The sequence below is a fragment of the Phocoena phocoena genome, chromosome 4, assembly GCF_963924675.1.
Source record: "Phocoena phocoena chromosome 4, mPhoPho1.1, whole genome shotgun sequence".
NCBI classification, from domain to species: Eukaryota; Metazoa; Chordata; class Mammalia; order Artiodactyla; family Phocoenidae; genus Phocoena; species Phocoena phocoena.
This window is the reverse complement of record NC_089222.1, coordinates 35399537-35419763: the sequence shown is the minus strand read 5'-3', so window position 1 is coordinate 35419763 and position 20227 is coordinate 35399537. Positions and strand designations below refer to the sequence as shown.

Sequence of the window (20227 nt, the reverse complement as noted above, 5' to 3'; positions counted from 1 at the left end):
GACTCCTAAAAAGCAGAAAATCTTTCCCAGGAATTCTCTGACTTGGCTAAGAGCTTTAGGATTTTAGAAGCTCAGAATTGAGAGAGGCCTTTTACGATACATGAATCCCCTCAAAAATAGCCTTGATAAGGAGTCATTAGATACATCACACAATAGAGCAGAAAACAGTCACTGTGCATTGGGGAAACTGAGTCAAGATAGATTAGGTATGTGCCAAGGCCATGAGGATAAAATCCAAAATCTATCCAGTTCTCCTGGCTCTCATCCAGGGTGCTCCCCCAGCCCACCCAACAGCACCTAAAAGCTGCCAGAGTTTAGAAATAAAAGGAGGTCCAAGCAAAAATTGGTTAGAAAACATTTTAGTTTCCCCCAAATTCTCGATCATAACAAATCAATTTTTACTTCAGTGACTTCCTACTGGCTGGCCTGAGTTTTTACTCGGTTTTTTTTAATATGAAACTTGATTCCAGAGAACTTTCAAACCAGTCACTTCAGCTCTGACTCTAAGCTTAAAACTATGATTTTTGAGTGCTCCAGGAATCCACTTTTGCTGCCCTAATTTGAATTTGACCTTCCGGCTGGAATCACGCAGAGCAGCATAGCAAGATGCTCAGCACATGACACTAATCTTTACTGTACCAGTACCGAGTTCCCTAGAAAAATAAGATTTAATTTAAAAGTCAAAAGGAAGCGTAAAGTAATTTACCTTAAGGTTAAAAATCCATGTCAGCTTAGATTCACAGTCAGTATGGAGAAGGTTTAAACATGCTACTATTGCCCATAACAGCTAGAAATTTAAGAGCTTTATAGTATAAGCAGGGCTTTCAATGTAAATTTAACTTAATCCTCACTATCATAACGCCGTGTTGTATGTAATAATGCACCTAACTTGCAGATGATTTAAGAGGCTCAGGAAGGCTATGCAGTGATCTGCCATGTTTACACAGCAAAGAACTGCACTTCGAATTCAGTCCCCTTGACTTCCAAAACAGGGAGCATCCAGAGCTGAGGTGGGGCGGCAGGAAGGAAATCTTGGAGAAAACTTACAAAGCAGGTACTGTGGAGGTTAACCACTAATAACCCAGCGACCAGCAGGGGGCAGAGCCCTCCACGTTCCAGAGCAGATGGCTCTCCAGGTACTTACAGGTTCGGTCCGGAGGCTGCTTCCCGCTGCTGTGTCCCAGGGCAGTTATCCAGCGGGCTCGCTCGCTCCTAAACACAGAGGGCAGATCCGTTGAGAGATTCAGTGGTGCTTAGGCACAGAATGAAGTATGTTCTAGAATGCAAAGGCATTCCCTGAAAACAGGGCAGACATGCTCTAGAGAGGTAAGTGGCTGGCCTTCAAAGCTAGGGAAAGAGTTATTTTAAAATGAAAAACAATTACTAAAATAAAAATGATCATCTGGGAAATCTCAAATAGGCCTCAAATGAGTCATTGTCAAAAGATTCTGAATGAATTTAGCTTGTTATTAAGTGGAATTTCTCATATAACAGTTTAACATTTAACAAATATCTGATTACACTAATACATTATAATCACAAAAAGATATTTCATACACTCACAATCTGATGTTTAACATTTCAAAAAAGTAAATTTCATTTTAAAAAATCCTAGAAAATCAGTCTCTTGCCACTCCCTCCCCTCTTTTCCTTCCCCCACACTCACAACCCATTTCCACATAAATGAGAAACCTGACATTAAAGTTGTTCTTTTCCTCATACAAATGTTGCCAAGTATGAGCCTTAGTGAAATAGAAATTCTTTGTTCTCAAACGCTTAAAATAATTTAGTGATTACAGGAAAAAAAAATTTTTAAGATAAAAAACAACCAAAAGCTTTTAAACAATATTCAGCTACAATTACATGAAACAGAAGTTTCAGATGAGCAAGCATTACTCCATAATATAGTAACCAGGTTTTTGATTTGGAAAGTCAAGTATTAGCACTGTGATTAAATAAACCACACACACATACACACTTGAAAATCTTTTAAGAAGCATTTACATGGCAGATACAGCACTTGATATCCATTATTTCCTGTAAGCTTCCCAAAAGCCTGTTTAAGGGATGAGAAGACTGCACAGAAGTTCAGAGGTAAGCGACCCAAATGAAAGGTCAGTTTCTACTATGCCACTCTACCTTCTTAAGAAGGGATGCCTTATAGAAGTAAAAAATAAAAATTTTAAAAAAGAAATGGGACCTAATCAAACTTATAAGCTTTTGCACAGCAAAGGAAACCAGAAAAAAAAAAGACAACCTATGGAATGGGAGAAAATATTTGCAAATGATGCAACTGACAAGGGCTTAATCTCCAAAATATACGAACAGCTCATGCAACTCAATATCAAAAAAGAAACAACCCAATCAAAAAATGGGCAGAAGATCTAAATAGACATTTCTCCAAAGAAGACATACAGATGGCCAACAGGCACAAAGAAAAGACGCTCAACATCACTAATCATTAGAGAAATGCAAATCAAAACTACAATGAGGTATCACCTCACACCGGTCAGAATGGCCATCATTAAAAAGTCTACAAATAAATGCTGGAGAGGGTGTGGAGAAAAGGGAACCCTCCTACACTGTTGGTGGGAATATAACTTAGTACAGCCACTATGGAGAACAGTATGGAGGTTTCTCAGAAAACTAAAAATAGAACTAACATATGATCCAGCAATCCCACTCCTGAGCATATACCCGGACAAAACTCAAATTCAAAAAGATACATGCACCCCAATATTCATTGCAGCACTATTTACAATAGCCAAGACACGAAAGCAACCTAAATGTCCATCGACAGATGAATAGATAAAGAGGATATGGTACATATATACAATGGAATATTACTCAGCCATAAAAAAGAATGAAATAATGCTATTTGCAGCAACATGGATGGACCCAGAGATTATCATACTAAGTGAAGTAAGTCAGAAAGAGAAAGACAAATACCATATGATATCACTTATATGTGGAATCTAAAATATGGCACAAATGAACCTATCTCTAAAACAAACAGACTCACAGATATAGAGATCAGACTTGTGGTGGTCGGGGGGAGGGGGGAAAGGGAGAGATGGATTGGGAATTTGGGGGTGGTAGATGCAAACTATTATATTTGGAATGGACAAACAACAGGTCCTACTGTATAGCACAGGGAACTATATCCAATCTCCTGGGATAAACCATAATGGAAAAGAATGTTAATAAAAGAATGTAAACGTATAAAACTGAGTCACTCTGTTATACAGCAGAGATTGGCACTACGTTGTAAAATCAACTATACTTAAATTTTTTAAAAAGTAAAAAAAAAAAAAAATGGATGCCTTTATGCCTGGTACTTTAAACAAAAAAACTTGGAGAAAAAAAATTTTTTTTTTCTCCCACAACGGCCTGCACCTAAAAGACGCTTCTCACCATCACTCTATCTTCACTCTGTGACGTGTATCTATCCTTCCATCCAGAGAGAGCAGACTTCTTACAGTCTGGAACTCAACATGCTATTCCACACCTTTCCTATTTGTTCTTCTCACTCTCAAGTACGACCTTCCTTCCCCCTGTTTTTACCGAGCTGTGCCCACTCATCATCCCTATTTGATTGCTTTATTGAAGAACACACACATAAAACACTGCACTAATCTTAAGTGTATACAGATCTGTGTTTACTTAAGTACAACCACGTACACATGCCCACAGATCAAGACACAGACATGCCAGGAGGTTCCTTTTTTGTCCCCTTCCAATCAGTAACCTCCTGCAAAGGTAACTGCTGTTCTGATTTCTGTCACATAGACAAGTTTTGCCAATCTTGAACTTTATGAAAACGGCATCCTATAATGTCTACTTTGGTGTCTGGCTTCTTTTGTTCAACACATCTAACTCAATATTGAAAACACAAGCCTCACCTCCTCCAGGTGGCCGCCTCTGCTGTGTGAGCCCACACTTCTGTCCCCATCCCATTCTTGAGAATCCTGTTCTCACGCCCCCTCTGCACAGCTCTGTCACACTGCCTGGCAGCTGTAGGCCTCCTGAAGCCAGGCATCTTATCTCCGTAACTGCCTGCACATAACAGGAGCTCTGTAAACCCTGACCTCACTACTATATATATAGTATACACTATATATATATATATATATATATATATATATATATATATATATATATATATATATATATATATATATATATATAAAAATCACTACTACTCATTGACCCCCGATCTTTTATGGACTTGTCTGTTTCTCTGACTGGGCCATAAACTCCCCAAGGACAGTAACTGGATCTTGTTCTAAATAGCATAAGGGAGCACATATACGCCAGGTACTGTGCTTTTTTATATTTGGCGAGTACCATCTAGTCTAATCTTTACAACCGTCTTGCAAGTATTACCGTTATTATTCCCAATTTTTTTCAGAGGACGAAGCTGAAGTCTGAACTGTTAAGTACCTGCTCACAGTAAAACTGCTAAGTGGTAGAGTCAGAATATACGCCAGGCAGCCGGGGATCAAAGAGGTGGTGCCCCCTAGTAGGTGCTTACAAGATAACGAGGGACCGCAGGAAGGGTGGAAACTGCAGTCTGCTGAAAGACAGACTGACTTAAAAGAAGAAACTGAGGCTGGGCCCTGGTCGAGCTGCTGAGTCAAGTAGTAATATGCACAGTTTATGTAAAAATTGACGACACTGTCTTGCTTTTAAAAACTTTGTCTCTAATACAAGACAAAAAGACTTCAGGGTGGTTTTATAAGGAACAAGTAAAGCACAACCTCCTTTCAGATAATCCCAAGCAAACACTTAAATCTTTGATATCTCTTTGTTGGGTAAGATTTTTAAAATTCAGGCTCAACTAGAATTTCCAAAGTACAAAGGCAATTGAAAGCTAAACAATATCTTAAGGATGGAAGAGCTGTTCGCCAGGAGTAACCTAAAACGATACATTTGCGTCTCCACATGCCATACCCAGACATGTCAGATTCATCTTTGGCTTACCGTGACATTTTCACGTGGCCCTAACTGCTGTCTGCAGTCCTTCAAGTCAGATCTCCCAGCCATGGACCGTCTCTGGCATCTGAGTGGCCGGTTTTAGCGGCAGCCTCACCCTGCAGCCAGTTTCTAGAAGTCCAGGTGAAATCTTTCATTCCTGTAGCATGCTGCCTGGATGCTAATGGCATCCCTTCGACAAGGCAGCCCCTCACAGGGGCTCCAGAGGACAGAGCAAGACAGTCCTTATTGCCTCACTGAAAGGAGCCGCTTCTTGAAATGGCTTCAATTGAATCAGTCCCACCCCCTCTGAGATGCCATCAGAACCACACGACATTACCCAGGGCTTCCGAGAGCCATGACAAGGAGCTCCCTCCTATCATGAGGCAGAAAGCACTGCATCTCTAAAGGAGGAGACTCACTCCACATAAAATGGAACTCTAAGAACAAGAAAACCCCGGGCCTAGACATACCCATTATTAAATTTAGATATCGAGTCCAAGGCTCACACACAGACAGCTATTTTCTCCAGGGACGAGGTAAGGCATTCAACACGAATTCACAATCCACGCCACACCCAGCTTACTGAGATTTCTCTTTGCCCAAAGTGCCACAGTCAGCAATGCCGCTAACGGGGACCCGGGGCAGATCAACTTCTAAGGCGCTCCTGACCCCTCCTTCCTTCAAACAACATTCACCAAGTCCCTGCTTTTGCAGGAGTCCTGTGCCAGGCTGGGGCTGCCAAGTGAGTAAAATGGAGCCTCTTGCACTTCACAGCCTTCCTTCAATGAAGGAGCAGACGAAGCAAAAGACAAATGCACACAGAATCCAGCACATTGTGCAGTGTGCTGGGATGGCGCCCTCTAAATAAAACCCGTCTGAGAGTTGAGAAGAGGCCCTTTCAACATAAATATCTGGAAGCGCAGTCCTTTATGCACGGCATGAAATGATGTTCCTTATAAAACCATCCTGAAGCTCCCCACACAGGAGTCAGCTGTCACAGTATCTTGTCCTGTCCCCCATACGATTAATTAAGCACCATAGGTTTAAACTTAATTACACAAAGGTTGAAGATACAGCCAAGCTGGACTTCGCATCGAATACCAGGCATCTGCTAGAAAACACAGATCCACACTAAGAAAGTAGAAAGCAGGGTTTGAAACAGGTTAGGACCGTGAATGAGACAGAATGGAACAAACGCCCACAAAGGGCTTCACCACTGGAGGGGGATCTCCCTGGATTTTCAATAGAAGTGAAGAGACCTCAGCTGCTGTTTAACCTTTCTTTCGTCCCTTTAAAAATGGCATTTGACCAGATGTATACCTTTTGTGCTCCGTTTCACAGCCTACAAACTTACCTATGGTTCCTTGTGAAACTCCTGTACCCATGGCCTTTGGGAAAAAAGTCTTCCTAAGGAGTAGGATCATGGAGATGGCTGTTTTTGTTCATTCTCTCACATTCAATTCAACGAGATGAGTTCAATAAGCTGATCCATTAAAGAAAACCCACAGGGCAAACATCGTCCTCATGAATGCTGTGCAACAAAGCCTTATAAAACTGGACACCAGCTCAACTTACTAATTTAAAAAATCTGGGCTTCCTTGGTGGCGCAGTGGTTGAGAGTCCGCCTGCTGATGCAGGGGACGCAGGTTCGTGCCCCGGTCCGGGAAGATCCCACATGCCGCGGAGCGGCTGGGCCCGTGAGCCATGGCTGCTGAGCCTGCGCGTCCGGAGCCTGTGCTCCGCAACAGGAGAGGCCACAACAGTGAGAGGCCCGCGTACCGCAAAAAAAAAAAAAAAAAATCTAACCAAAGCAAAGTAGTTCCCCTAGCCCACTAAGAGTTCTAGAAATTTAGATTCCATGACATGTTATATAGTTAAATCAACTGTTTCCTGTTTATCATGTCAAACAGCTCATGAGACCTAGTCTGGTCCAGAATCCTGAAGTTAACCTTAAGTGGATCAACTACCTGTTTCCTTGGAAAAAAGACCCACCTGCTCTCCTGTTTTACTGGCGGTCAGTGATGAGGAATCACCAAAGATTTAAGTACCTTGACGGGCACTGTACAAATGTAAAAGATTATTGGACACAGATTCCAGATTCAACGAAGAAAAAAGTACTACAATCTGTAATAAATACATTTTTTTTCCATACAAATTGTGATCTCTATGTGGATTTTTCTTCAAAGATGAAGAGTATGTCAGACGTACTATTTACAATTTTATCCCATCCTATTTACTTCCTGTTAATTAAATCATTAACAGAAGCAGGAAGAGAGCAAAAGACTGCCCGCAAACAATGCCCCTTTATCAGGAGGGCCCAGGAATGGGTTGTCAGAATGGCTGACAGGACTATTAGGCGTCTGGTTCAATTTGTGAGACAGAAACTTTGAGAAGGGCCTCTGCTTACAGCTTAAGGTGATTATATCTCATAGCTAAATAGAACGGGTGAAGAAAGTTTTCGTTCATTACTGAACGTGTCCTTGTGTCTGATCTCTGCACAGGCTGGACCCAAATGCCATCCAAATTCCATTATGGACGCAGGAAGCCAAGGACGCCACTTGCCACAGCGTTGCTCTGTGCCAGCTGCAGCTGTCTGGGCTTCATTTTAATGAAGGCAGACAAAGGGGGCTCTCGGCCTTGAACATTCCTCTTGCAAGGCCCAGAGGGAAAAATGACATTAGTAAAACATTCCTCCTTTGTCCTTTTACCAAGGGTGAGCTTCTGTATTTTCCACCAAACACTGTCTCATTAATAATGCAATGACTTAAGATCTTTAACAAGCATACAGATATAACACAGTATGGCTTAGAGGTACATGCTAAAAAAAAAAAGTTTAACTACATCCTTGACAGCAAATGTTGAAAAACAAGTGGAATTTAGATAAAACTTGCTCTAGCAGCACAAAACAAACAAAAACCCCAGTGAATAGAGACATAGAGGAGCAGTATTTCTCTACATGCTGCTACCTTGCCTTGGATATAGAAAAGTAAATTTTATTAATTGTAGGGCAATTCCAAAAAAATATTTATTGGGAACCTGCTACATACAAAGTGAGAAAAGGACAAAACTGAAGCTGAGTGTGGGGATTAGTAATAAAACTGAAGAACTGACTGGAGAGAAGAATGGTTAGGAGACTTTGAAGGTGGTTCAAAAGATAAAGCATGTATGGGTTGCCCTGGGAAGGAGGTAGTGGGATGGAAACATGTGGGAAGATGCAACAGCGTTTCATACAGGAAGAACCAGTCCAGGATGGATCTGTTCAGATCTAGAAGCATCAGAAATGACACCAAGTCTCCAGACTGGGTAACTTGAAATGGTGTCAAGGGTACCATTTACAGAAATGTGTGTGTCAGGGAAAGCAGAGCGTACTGATGATGACTGGTTCCAGACAGGCTGCATTTCTGAAGGGGAAGTGAAGAGGAAAGGTTCCATGTGGGAGAAAAACTAAGAGCACACAGATAACAGCTTGAGAACATCTCAAAAAAGGGGTTAGCGTCAGAGAGCTGGGCAGCTAACAAAATTAAATGATATTAGAGGTAAAGCGGAAGACTGGACTGCTGGGTGTGGTTCCTAGGAAGCCACTGCTCATCTTCTGATGGAGCGCCCTCAACTAGGTGGCAGAGGAAGACGCCATACTGAAGATGGTCAAGGAGTAACTCAATATAGGGCGTCAGCTGCTCAAGCCAAAAACCCAAAGCATCATCGATTCCTCTCTTTCACTGACAGCTACCCCAACTCATCCTGTCCTTCAGTTGGTCCTGTTGTCTCCACCTCCACAGTGTTAGGTTTCCATCTCCTCGCACAGACCACAGTCCATCCCAACATCAAGACTCCCCTGGACTGGGACTTCCCTGGTGGCGCGGTGGTTGAGAATCCACCTGCCAATGGAAGGGACACGGGTTCAAGCCCTGGTCCAGGAAGATCCCACATGCCACGGAGCAACTAAGCCTGTGCGCCACAACTACTGAGCCCATGCACCACAGCTACTGAGCCCATGCACCACAGCTACTGAGCCTGCGCTCTAGAGCCCCATGCTCTGCAACAAGAGAAGCCACCGCAACGAGAAGCCCACGCACCGCAACGAAGACCCAATGCAGCCAAAAATAAATAAGTTTTTTAAAAATCATTAAAAGACTCCCCTGGACTAATGCAACAGGACCCTAACTGCTCTCCCCATTGAAACTCCTGTGTCCACACCAGTCTTCCATGGAACTCCCCATTCCAGCCTACGAGGCTCTAAACCAGTGCTTCTCAAAATATCTGGGGTGGGGCTTCCCTGGTGGCGCAGTGGTTGAGAGTCCGCCTGCCGATGCAAGGGACACGGGTTCGTGCCCCGGTCCGGGAAGATCCCACATGCCGCAGAGCAACTAGGCCCATGAGCCACACCTGCTAAGCCTGCGCGTCTGGAGCCCGTGCTCCGCAGCAGGAGAGGCCGCGATAGTGAGAGACCTGCGCACCGGGATTAAGAGTAGTCCCCGCTCACCACAACTAGAGAAAGCCCTCACACAGAAACGAAGACCCAACGCAGCCAAATAAATAAATAAATTTAAATAAATCAGTAAATAAAATGCTCTGGGCTCCACCAGCCTCTCAACCACCCACTCTCTCCCTGGCTTATTCTGATCTAGCCAATTTCACTATGTTCAAGCCAAGTTTGATGGCCTCGAACTTGTTTCCCTAGGAGTTTGGCACTTGCTGTGCCCTCTGCCTGGACCGTTCTGGCCCTGCATTTTCCCATGGATGGATTCCTTCCAGGCACTCAGGGCTCAGTCCCAAATGTCACCTGGAGAAGTCTTCCTCTGCCATCTAATTTAGAGGACAGATCCCCATCCCAGCACTTCACACTCCGGAATACATTCCTAGCTTTACTGTTTCCACTGCACTTATTTATTTTTAAAATTGGATGAAGAAATGCTTTCCCACCATCCCAGTTCACTGTAGGCCATCTGCCCAGGCAGCCTGGCAAAAGTTCAGTGCCACCAAAGCCACCTCCTTGAGGGCAGGAGGCACACAGGCACAGGTTCTTCAGTGGAACAGAAGCCCCCAGAGGGCAGGGATCTGGTCTCTGCACTGTGCACTGCTACGTCCCAGCACTTAGAATAGCACCTGAAAGGATGCTGGTGAACAATAAAAATTCACTGAGTAAGTAGGGAGAAATGAAAGCTGCTCTCTTGAGACGTGCAGCCGTAAAGGGAAGGAGAGACTCAGGGGTGGGTTGGGGGCCCGGAGTTGTACGGCAGAGGGTGGGCAAGACAGGAAACAGGAGGAGAAAAATGAACTAACAAGAGGGGCACACGCACCAAGCACTTGGAATTCTCGGGGACAAGATCACTGAGGGGCCTCCTTGTAGAGGAAAGACTTGGCACTTGGCGTGAGCCCTGAGAAGTAAGATATTTGGTAATTCGAGGAGTTCTGAGAAGGGCATTCCAGGAAGTAGGAAAAACATAGGCAAAGGAACAAAAAAGGAAGTTTTAAATGGAAGATAGTTTGAGGGACGCAACATCTAGTCAGCATTTTATTATAAAATATTTCAAACCATATGATGCCTTACATTTACCACAAACTTTTTCATTTTAAGTCTATGAACTTAAAAAGTCACATTTTAGTAGTTTTTCACATTTAATAGCAACTAGCTTCCTGGAGTTTCCCTTCCAGAGCCAGAACAAGGCCAAGTTGAACAGCAAGATGGGGGTGGAATCGTCTCCGAGATGGCAGCTTCTCAGTAAGAAGCTTAAAATTTGTTATTAGAAAGAATTTCAGATTCAGGAAGGTCAGGGTCTAGTCCCATTTTGGCAGTAACTCACCTCCTGTGTGGCTTTAGGCAAATCACTTCACCTTTTTGAGTCTCATCTTACATCTGGGAGAAAACTGAGGGAGTTGGACTACAGACCTATAATTAGGGTCACAACATATTTTATCGTCTAAAGACACTTTGGAAAGTCAAAGAGGGTGCTATTCTTAATTTTGCCAGAACAACAGACATAATAACACTGATCCCAAAGAAACCAAGATGTACAGTCATCTTACTTAACTGCTTCAGCTCGGAAGCACCATCCTTCTCTAGAAACACCCAAGGCTCCCTTCATGCTCTCTAGCTGGTCCTGTGCTTGGTACATCCCAGATGCTCACTAAGCGTTTGCCCCATTTCCTTTTGGTGAGCTTTTCTGCATTCTTTATGTAATCAAAGCTATTGATCTGTTCCTCCACAACTTCACTGCCTTATAATAGTTGAACCGTCCTTGTGCCAAACAGCTGCATCCTTCCTTCGGCCGATTTCACATTCCGTATAGCCCCAGGTTCCTCTACTAGGAACAGTTTCTCAAAGAAGGTAAATATTTAGGTACAAACCCTATTCTTTTTCAAACCACAGAATAAATAGCCAGTAATCGACTGGTCTGAAATTCTGCAATTACTCAAGGCCTGGGTGGTGGTGAAAACCTTCTCAACTAGATTGCTAATGGACCATTTTAACCATGTATAACATCAAAGAGAGAAAAGTTAAAAAACATACTCACCTATACATCTGGCAAATCTTAGAAGCAAAGAAAACATTCTACATAGGCCGGAACTCTGATTACTCAAGACCAGGTAACCCAGAGCTGGCCTGCACATTTCCAAATACAGCATGTTAACGACTCACTAGAGTTTTAAAAGCTGATTGGGTTTTTTTGGTTTTGTTGTGTTCTCTTTTAAGGAAAGTGCATCCTGGCTGTCATATATTTTCTTTTAGCACTAATGATACTTTATGCCTTGTAGGTTTAAAAGTATTTGTCCAGTTCTTTACTTTAACTGTAATTGAGTTGGGGTGGGGGGAGTGAGGGAGTCACTCCTTCCGTACCCAAGGAGACAGCCGCCCCTCTGCCCCTTCTGGAATGTTCTCTTGCTATTAATTAAAGAACTACAAATATGAGTCATACCCACGGGTTTACGGGTGACATAACTAGATATTCTGAGAACATTTCTCACTGAGGAAATGAACATCCATTCAGTCTATGGCAAGATCAAAAGGCAAGAGGGTGGAACAAAGGCTACAGAACGTCCCAGGAAAGGATCTAGCCTTGGTGTAAAAACTGGACATGCCGGGTTTACGGCCTACTCTCTTGGAATAATCTCAGAAATCAGCAGTAGAGATTACATAAATTATGAAGGAGACAGTCAGGAAAAAGCTCTGCTGATAAAGAGCAAACAATCCTTATAAACACAGAGAAAAGGAAAACGTAAAGCGAAACCAACAACACTTTCTCCCTGACTAAAAAAGACAAAATAAAATCTTCATTTCTGAGAATTCTTTATAATAAGCAGTAATCTCCAAAGTGTTTAAGACTCTTTCATCCTCAAAGTCCTTTAAGATCCAAAGGTCAGACATACTAAATTCTCTCTTTTAAGAGAGGCTTCCCCAAACAGAAGAGGTCTAGGTCTGTCTTCACAAGCCAAGGGGTTTAATCATTTTTAGAGTCAAAGAAATGCCTTCCTCAGCCCTGGTCTTGGGTGTGTCCCCTGCTGGTCATCTGCACAGACCAGCAAGCACTGCACCCACTGGAGGTGCCCTCCCCAGAGGGGAAAACATAGAGGAGCATCCTTGGAATGCAGCAGGACTTTCCATCAGTTTCCTGGAAGAATTCTGGGACCTTAGGAAGAGGCATTTCTTTGTTTTATAAACAAACACAGAGGATGCCGCTCCTTTTCTTATTCATTCCCTCTGTTAGCTCTTGAGCTCATTTGTAATACTCTCTTTCGGCTGTTTTTAAATCTCAAATAGCTTTCTATCACCCTGCCCTTCTTGGTTTTCTTCACCTTTGGAAAAGTTACTTCTAGTGCCAAAAACATGAAATGAGCATTTATCGTTTTTATGTGGATGGCTTTTTTCCTTCTTTTTCTTTTCTTACATCTCTCTAACAATCCAGGGACCCTGTTAAAATACTCTTAAAAAGTGGAGATTATCTCTTTGGGTTGGCTTTCGCTAAGATTCTGTTACAGTCTTAGGGTTGTTATTCAAGAGCTACTGATCCATTTTAATCACACCATGTAGGAGCCAAGTGGGAGACGGTGCAGGAACCCCAGAGGACCAAGAATTAGGGAACTTCTCCTTTCCCTCCACTGTTCCACCCTCTGACCCAACATAATACCTGCCTATGATGATTGTTCTAAGAGGAGGTTTCCGGTTTCCAAACAAATTGGTCAGCTATCTCTAAATGGACAAAATCGCAATGTAACCAAACAGGACCCTACAGGGCCTTCCCGAGGTAGACATCACCCCGACCCCGCCAAAACCCTCTGTTTGTGCTCTCTCTGAAGTACCTAGGTAACAGTATCTGATGCACATTTCCTGAGTTGTTTTACAGATGCTAAAACCACCACCCAATGGAAGAACTTAACTACTTCATGAATGATCATGAGCCCCCAGACCGACTGGCACCTAAGGATTCATCATGTCAACCACCCTCTCACCTCAACACCAACCAATCAGAGAACTGTGCACGAGCTGATCACATACCCTGCAACCCCCTCCCTCACGTGGCCTTGCCTTCGGGGATTTTGGGGTTTTTAGAGTGTGAGTCACCCATCCTCCTCGTATTGGTGCCTTTACAATAAACACTGCACTTTCCTTCACCACAACCCGGTGTCAGTAGATGGGCTTTACTGTGCACGGGCAAGCAGACCCAAGTCTGGTTCAGTAGCAGCACGGGGGGACTTGACAATTAAGCCCCCTTCCCTTCATCCTGTGTGAGGATGGACTGCCTACTAACTGCTGGTGAAACTGCAGGCACAGACAGGATGGCTTCTGCCTCTGCATAAACTCTGGAGGGCAAAGAGGGATCAACATGTGAGGGAACCGTTGATCGAAGCTGCCCACCTTGGCTAGGCACGATGCTAACCACTTGCATGAGTCGTCTCACAACAGGAGGTCCCGATAAGGACACGGTGCTGCCGTGGAAAACTAACCAGGAGAATTCGGGAGGGGCCGAAAGCAGGGAGGAGACGCCAGCCCGTAATGTGCGCCAACCTCCCAGAAACGGTCATGCTAGATCCATCTCGGCTGAGAGATGCGAGAACCACCAGGGAGGACCCTGAGTCAGATCAAATATGGGCACAAGCAAGATGATTGGTCAGAGACAACCCCACAACTAACCCTATTACCATAAAACCTGAGACCGAGAGCCACATGGCAGAGCAGTCCTCCTGGGTTCCCTCACCCTGCTGTTCTCCGCCCAGGCACCCCTTCCCAATAGTCTTTTGCTTTGTCAGTACGTATGTCTCCTCACACAATTCATTTCCAAGTGTTAGACAAGAGCCCATTTTCTCAGGCCCTGGAAGGGGTTCCCCTTCCTGCAACAAACATATTTCCCCAAACTGAGTATCTATCTCTTTTGACAGAAATCGCTGGTCTTTCTGCTGCCTGGTCGAAGGTAGGTGATACAAAATGACTTCTATTTCAGTACCTAAGAAAACTCAGGGCCTAGGATCACACTGCCAGTTAGGTCATATTCCTAGGGCTCCCGGGTCATAATTTTATCAATGATTAAAATAAAATGATTTATAAAACACACTGTAAATATAAAAGCACACCACCTAAAGCACAACACGTCCATCAGGAGTCATGGGGATGAAAATAATAATATCCATCTCTCAGGACACGGAGAAGATGACAGTGAGAAGACAAGCATCTGTATAAAGCACCCAGACCTATGCTCGGTGCATAACAGGTAATCAATAAAAAAGAATAAATAGTAGGTAGAGTTTACTGTTTTTAGGGAGTCTGTGGACCAAGGGTAATTAGGTAGGGAAGACCGACAGCAGATATTCTGAAACCCTCTCCTCGCACATACTTACTGAGTCTCAGCTCCCAGCAGCATCTCCACTTTCTCGTTCACATGGTTACTAAGGACTGTCAGCGTGAAGAGGTGACTAGCAGAGTTCTGTCTTGAATAAAGCACTGTGGAACTGTTCTTCCCTGGAGAAGAATTAAGCTCTTCGCTGTCACAAGACTCCACCAGTAGCTGATCTCTTAAGGAATAATCATTGACATTGTAACTTTCTTCACTGTAAGGAAGAGGGAAAAAGAACACAGTAATTCAGTGGATGAGACTGTGACATTATCCGTTTTCAAATCACATTTTGGGGGAAGGTGGCAGGGGAGGGAAGGAGGACAGGGAGAGAATGATTTATTTTATTTTTTATTTTATTTTATTATTATTATTTTTGCAGTACGCGGGCCTCTCACTGCTGTGGCCTCTCCCGTTGCGGAGCACAGGCTCTGGACGCGCAGGCTCAGCGGCCATGGTTAACGGGCCCAGCCGCTCCGCGGCACGTGGGATCTTCCCAGACCGAGGCACGAACCCGCGTCCCCTGCATCGGCAGGCGGACTCTCAACCACTGCGCCACCAGGGAAGCCTGAGAATGATTTATTTTAAAATAGGAATTGGACTCTGAATTAATCTACTGAGTATGAAGTCAATATAACCCTCCAAAATTAAACCTGCTAATTACTATTTTTCTGTAGTATACTAAATTTTATCTTACATATAAAAGCAATATTAAAAACAAGTATTAGCACCTACTGTATAGCACAGGGGACTCTATTCAGTTTTTTGTAATGGCTTATATGAGAAAAGAATCTAAAAAAAGAGTGGATGTATGTACATGTATAACTGATGCCCTTTGCTGTACTAACACAACATTGTAAATCAACTATACTCCAATAAAAATTTTTTTAAAAATTATTAAACCCTCTAGGTTTTATTTTACATTTTCCTGGCATTTCCTTGCAACAAGTGAGACATGCGTGCATCATGGTAAGGCTTGAACAGCTATACTTCCCCAGCCTTACCCCCATCCGCAGGATAGAGGTCGTCCCAAACCTGCTCACACTCTGGGTAGCGAAGCTGCACTCGCAGCCTCCAGACCACCAGGCACAGGAGGGAAGAACAGCCCCAGAGGTCTGCTTGCTTCTGGCAAGACGCCCAACCCATCCTTCTCTCTAACATGCACGGCCTCACCACCTGTTCAGAAACCACCAGGACTGATCCCGCCACGCCCTTTATCCCTGCTTTTATGCCCAAGACTGCCTGGTATACTTCATTCCCCTGAATGTACTGTCACCTGCACAGTGCTGTGAAGATGTCTAATGGGGCCTCACCTCCCTAAGCCCCTCGGCTGAAGCATTCCACTGCATCCTCCGGAAATGCACCTCATTTAGGGAATCCAACAAAATCTTCTAAATCCTCAGCCTCTTCTCTGAACTCTCCCTTCACCTTGTTGCCTTAACAGAAACTTGGCTGTTCTAGAGAGCACAGCCTCCTCTGAAGGCTCTCTGCCTGCCTGAGTCTCATTACTCCTAGACAATGATCGCTTTGTCCTCCCAGAAGCTCCCCAGCTTTGATGCTCATGCCATCAGTCTCTATCTCATCCTCACAGTCATCTCCAGGCCCCTGGATCATGCCTCATCCTCACGCATGCGTTTAGTTACTGGCTTACTGTCACTCTCCAACACTACTTCCTTGAATTTCCATGTGGCAATCCTTCCATTACCCCAGCCTCTCAGTTCCTTGACTTCCCCTTCAACAATCAACCTTGTCACTACCACCAACTGCAACCTCTCTGCAATCCCAACGTCAAACACCTCTGTCTAACCAGCCCCGCCAAGCTCTTTGGCTCACCTCTTCTAATCCTCAACCTCAACAATTTTAACCCACCATTCCTACAACCCACTCACTCCACCACCTTTCCCTCCACCCTGAAACCCTTCATGTCCTCTCATTCATGCTTATTCACTTATCCAACTTGAATTTCTCGATACCTACTTACAATCACTCCTTGCAGACACACTCATTTCCTTGGCAAATCCCAACTCTGCTCAGATACACCTCCCCCCTATTCTCTATGTGTACTCTCAATTGAACAGGGCAGAGCTCAATAATAACTGCTGAGTAAATGGATGACCATGCAATACATTTTAATGTATTCTAGGAACCATATTGTATAATAACCTTACCTAATAATAAATGTAAATGTATGAACTCAGGAGAGCTAAGAGATAAAAAAAAATCCTTGTGCCCAACTATACTAGGAATTTCAGAACAGGCCATTTTGTTCAAGATTTCTTAGAAAGTTTTTCATTCGGTGGTGGGCATCTGCCTGTCAACCACTCCCTGTAACTCTCCTTTAAAAACTTTATAAACATTTTTAAAATTTAGTTTGATTCTTCCCCCTCCAAAACTGGCAAACACAGTTATATCATCTATAAAAGCAAAACACTGCCTTTTGATCAGGTCTGTTTGTTGCTAGGGTAATCATCTGTATTGACTGAAAGTTCACATGGCAAGGTCACCTCCAAAGCTCCCCTGAGACTGCCAACGGACCAGCACAACCATACTCAGAATATATAAAATATTTCTCTTATCAAAGGTCACATAATTTTTATAAAAGGAGGAACCAGGGTAATACACTTTACAAACAAACAAAGTTATACTTTTAAAAGACCGTGTTTACCAGAAACAAAGCAGTCGATTTTTGGCAAAGCTGGTGTCAGGCTGCACCCTGCAGGCCTACAAGCCTCGTAGCCGCCCAGCCTCGAGACCGAAGAAAGAGCGCGGAAACAGCGACAGAGACATCAGTGGTTTATTGGAGAGGGGATCTCACACATCCGAAACATCTGCGCCCTGTGCTGCAGACAGCAGGCAGGACAGGGCAGCAATCTTCATTGCCCGGGGCCGGGGAGAAGGAGGCTCCATTTATAGGGGGAAGTGACGCCAGGTGGGCTTATCAGTTACCAGGGAGACCAGCAGCTGGGGCACATCACTCACAGCCCCTCAGGTTAATGACCATCACGAGGGTAGATGTTTCTCTTTAATAAACTAGCAGATGGAATCATTCTGGCCTGATGATTAGAACAATCACTAGCTGGGGCAGGGGGCAAGCACGTTCCTGTGAGTAAGGTGTAGGTAGGTGGCACTGCTCCAGCAGGGGATGTACAGAGAACAAGAGAACAGCCATCTTGAGTGGCCTGACCCTACAGCAAGTAAAGCTTATAATATTGTCTAGATAGCTCAGACACAGATGTAGAAATACCCAGGACTCAGGATAAAACCAAAAAGTAACAAAGACAAAAGCAAAACCTCAACAACAACATCAAAAACAAGAGAAAAAAACAAGATGAACAAGGACTTGCCTGTTACTGTCTTCTCTCTGCACCTTTGAGTTACTCTTTCGGTCCAACTCACAAGTTTAAAAAGATGACCTTTTAGTTAAAGACACCCATTTCCAGTTAAAAATAATTCTGCTTCGGACAGAGAAATCCAACCTCCTTAATGCTGCGCACATGGGGTATGTAGGCAGTGCCCTAAATAATGACAGTGCAAAGGTATTCTTTGTATTCCCAAAGAAATAAAAGGCAAAGAAATCTATATGCCATAAAGCCATCATTCAAGATGACTCAAGTTCCAAAAAGTCTTCAGCATAAAGTGGCCTTACTTACTAGGTAGTCCCCAGTAGAATTCAAGACGAAGAGTTCACAGGAAACTAATGTAAACAAATAGGAAAAAACTAGTTAAGTCTTTTTTTCCCTCTTAATTTTCAGAGTTCATATTTCTCCCAGTGTTTGCCTAAGTACAAACAATACCAGCTACTGTTGTTTCATCGATGTGTTGAATCTTTGTCTTCGGCGGGGGGTGTGTGTGTGTGTTAATTAGAGACAGAAGAAGTAGACAAGTTAATAGAATGTTTTTTTAATTGTTCTCTTAAGCCATGACAACTACAATGCCATTAAGACCTAGGGTGACCGTTTGATCCAGTTTACACCTGTGGTTCTCTCAGGTGTCCGGTTGGGATGACAAAGAGCAGCCACTTTATTTATAGCTATGTGAGTTCACCTCAAGGTATCCGTGTCTACACACCTGCACATCTGGGTCACTGAATGTGCCTGCACACAGAACTTTCCCTGTTTTGCCTTCTGTATCCAAAATAGGATGCAGGAAACAAGTCTGCTTTTTTTTTTTAACTGATTCAATAGCAGTCACCCAATATCATTTCATCTAGACCTGCAAACATCTTCATTATGTGATACATAATGTCCACAACTTCTTCACTACTCCTTTAATGAATTTAATATAAAAAACTTGATTTAACAGTAAAGTAAGTTGGTGATTCATCCCTGTCAGCTATTATTCAAACCCAATGGAATAAAAACTGAAAAGGAGCTCACTCTTGCTAGCGTGTTTGTGCTCTCTCACACACAGACACATTCACACACTTAATCTCATAAAGGTTCAAAATAATATTTTCCCCTCTCTAACTCTGCTAAATACTGAGTGAAATTCATTCTCCTCATGTCAGCCAGCCCCTACTGTCTCTCTCATGCTAATACAGAAGGATAACTGTTAAAATATGGGCTTAAGCAGAAAGGAGAGGAACGAATCCACAGTCAGATGCAGCCATTTACAACCCCACTTCCTCCTCTGCCGACCCACTTACTGTGTCCAGTAAGTACAAAGAGAGCTCAGCTGGGCTGGGGAAGATGCTCCTTTCCTAGGGAAGTTGATGCTAATCAAACTTCCCCATGTTTGTTTCTTCCATTTAACAAACATATGGTTTACACAGTCTCTGAAACAATCTGGATCAAGCAATTAGGAAGTTAAACTGCTCAGAAAAAGGCAAATGGAAAAACCACCTTTCCTCGCACAGAGACGTTTATATGTAGACTTCCTCTGATTGTCTTAGACGGGCTCCAAGTTTACCAGCTGCTCATGAAACAAGCGGCAGCTTTGTGCAAGCAGAGGCTCCTATCAGGCGCAGCGATCAAATCTATACAAGTCTGTTGCTCTGTGGTATAAACAATGATGGGTCTCCCTGTTGAAACCCACTTAAAAGTCCTAGTAACCTTTGTTGAGATTCCTTTCTTTTCTTAACAAGATAAAAACTATCAGTAGAGAACAGGATATGGTGGTAAATAAGTACCTCAATTATTCTTCCCTTGGAAGGCATTCTTTTGTCAAGCGGCTGGATAGTGTCTGGCTCTACTACATGCTACCTAACAGCATGGGCTGAAAACTGATACACCTTTTTGTGAATAGTGGATTTCTTTTTTTTTTTAGTTAATTAATTTGTTTATTTTTGGCTGCTCTGGGTCTTCGTTGCCGTGCGCAGACTTAGTCTCCAGTTGCAGCGAGCGGGGGCTACTCTTTGTTGCCGTGCGCGGGCTTCTCATTGTGGTGGCTTCTCTTGTTGCAGAGCACGGGCTTTAGGTGCGTGGGCT

General features: G+C 43.5%; 1 protein-coding gene across 1 annotated transcript in view; it reads right to left on the bottom strand.

The window, feature by feature from the left end:
• The window catches only part of ARHGEF26 (Rho guanine nucleotide exchange factor 26), a 151875-nt gene that overhangs the window by 7190 nt on the left and 124458 nt on the right, over nt 1–20227 (bottom strand). The window contains exons 12-13 of the mRNA XM_065876262.1: nt 14809–15018; nt 1145–1212 (exon numbers count right to left, since the gene is read on the bottom strand). Of these exons, the coding sequence (XP_065732334.1) occupies nt 1145–1212; nt 14809–15018 (278 nt within the window). The remainder of the gene's footprint in view (nt 1–1144; nt 1213–14808; nt 15019–20227) is intronic.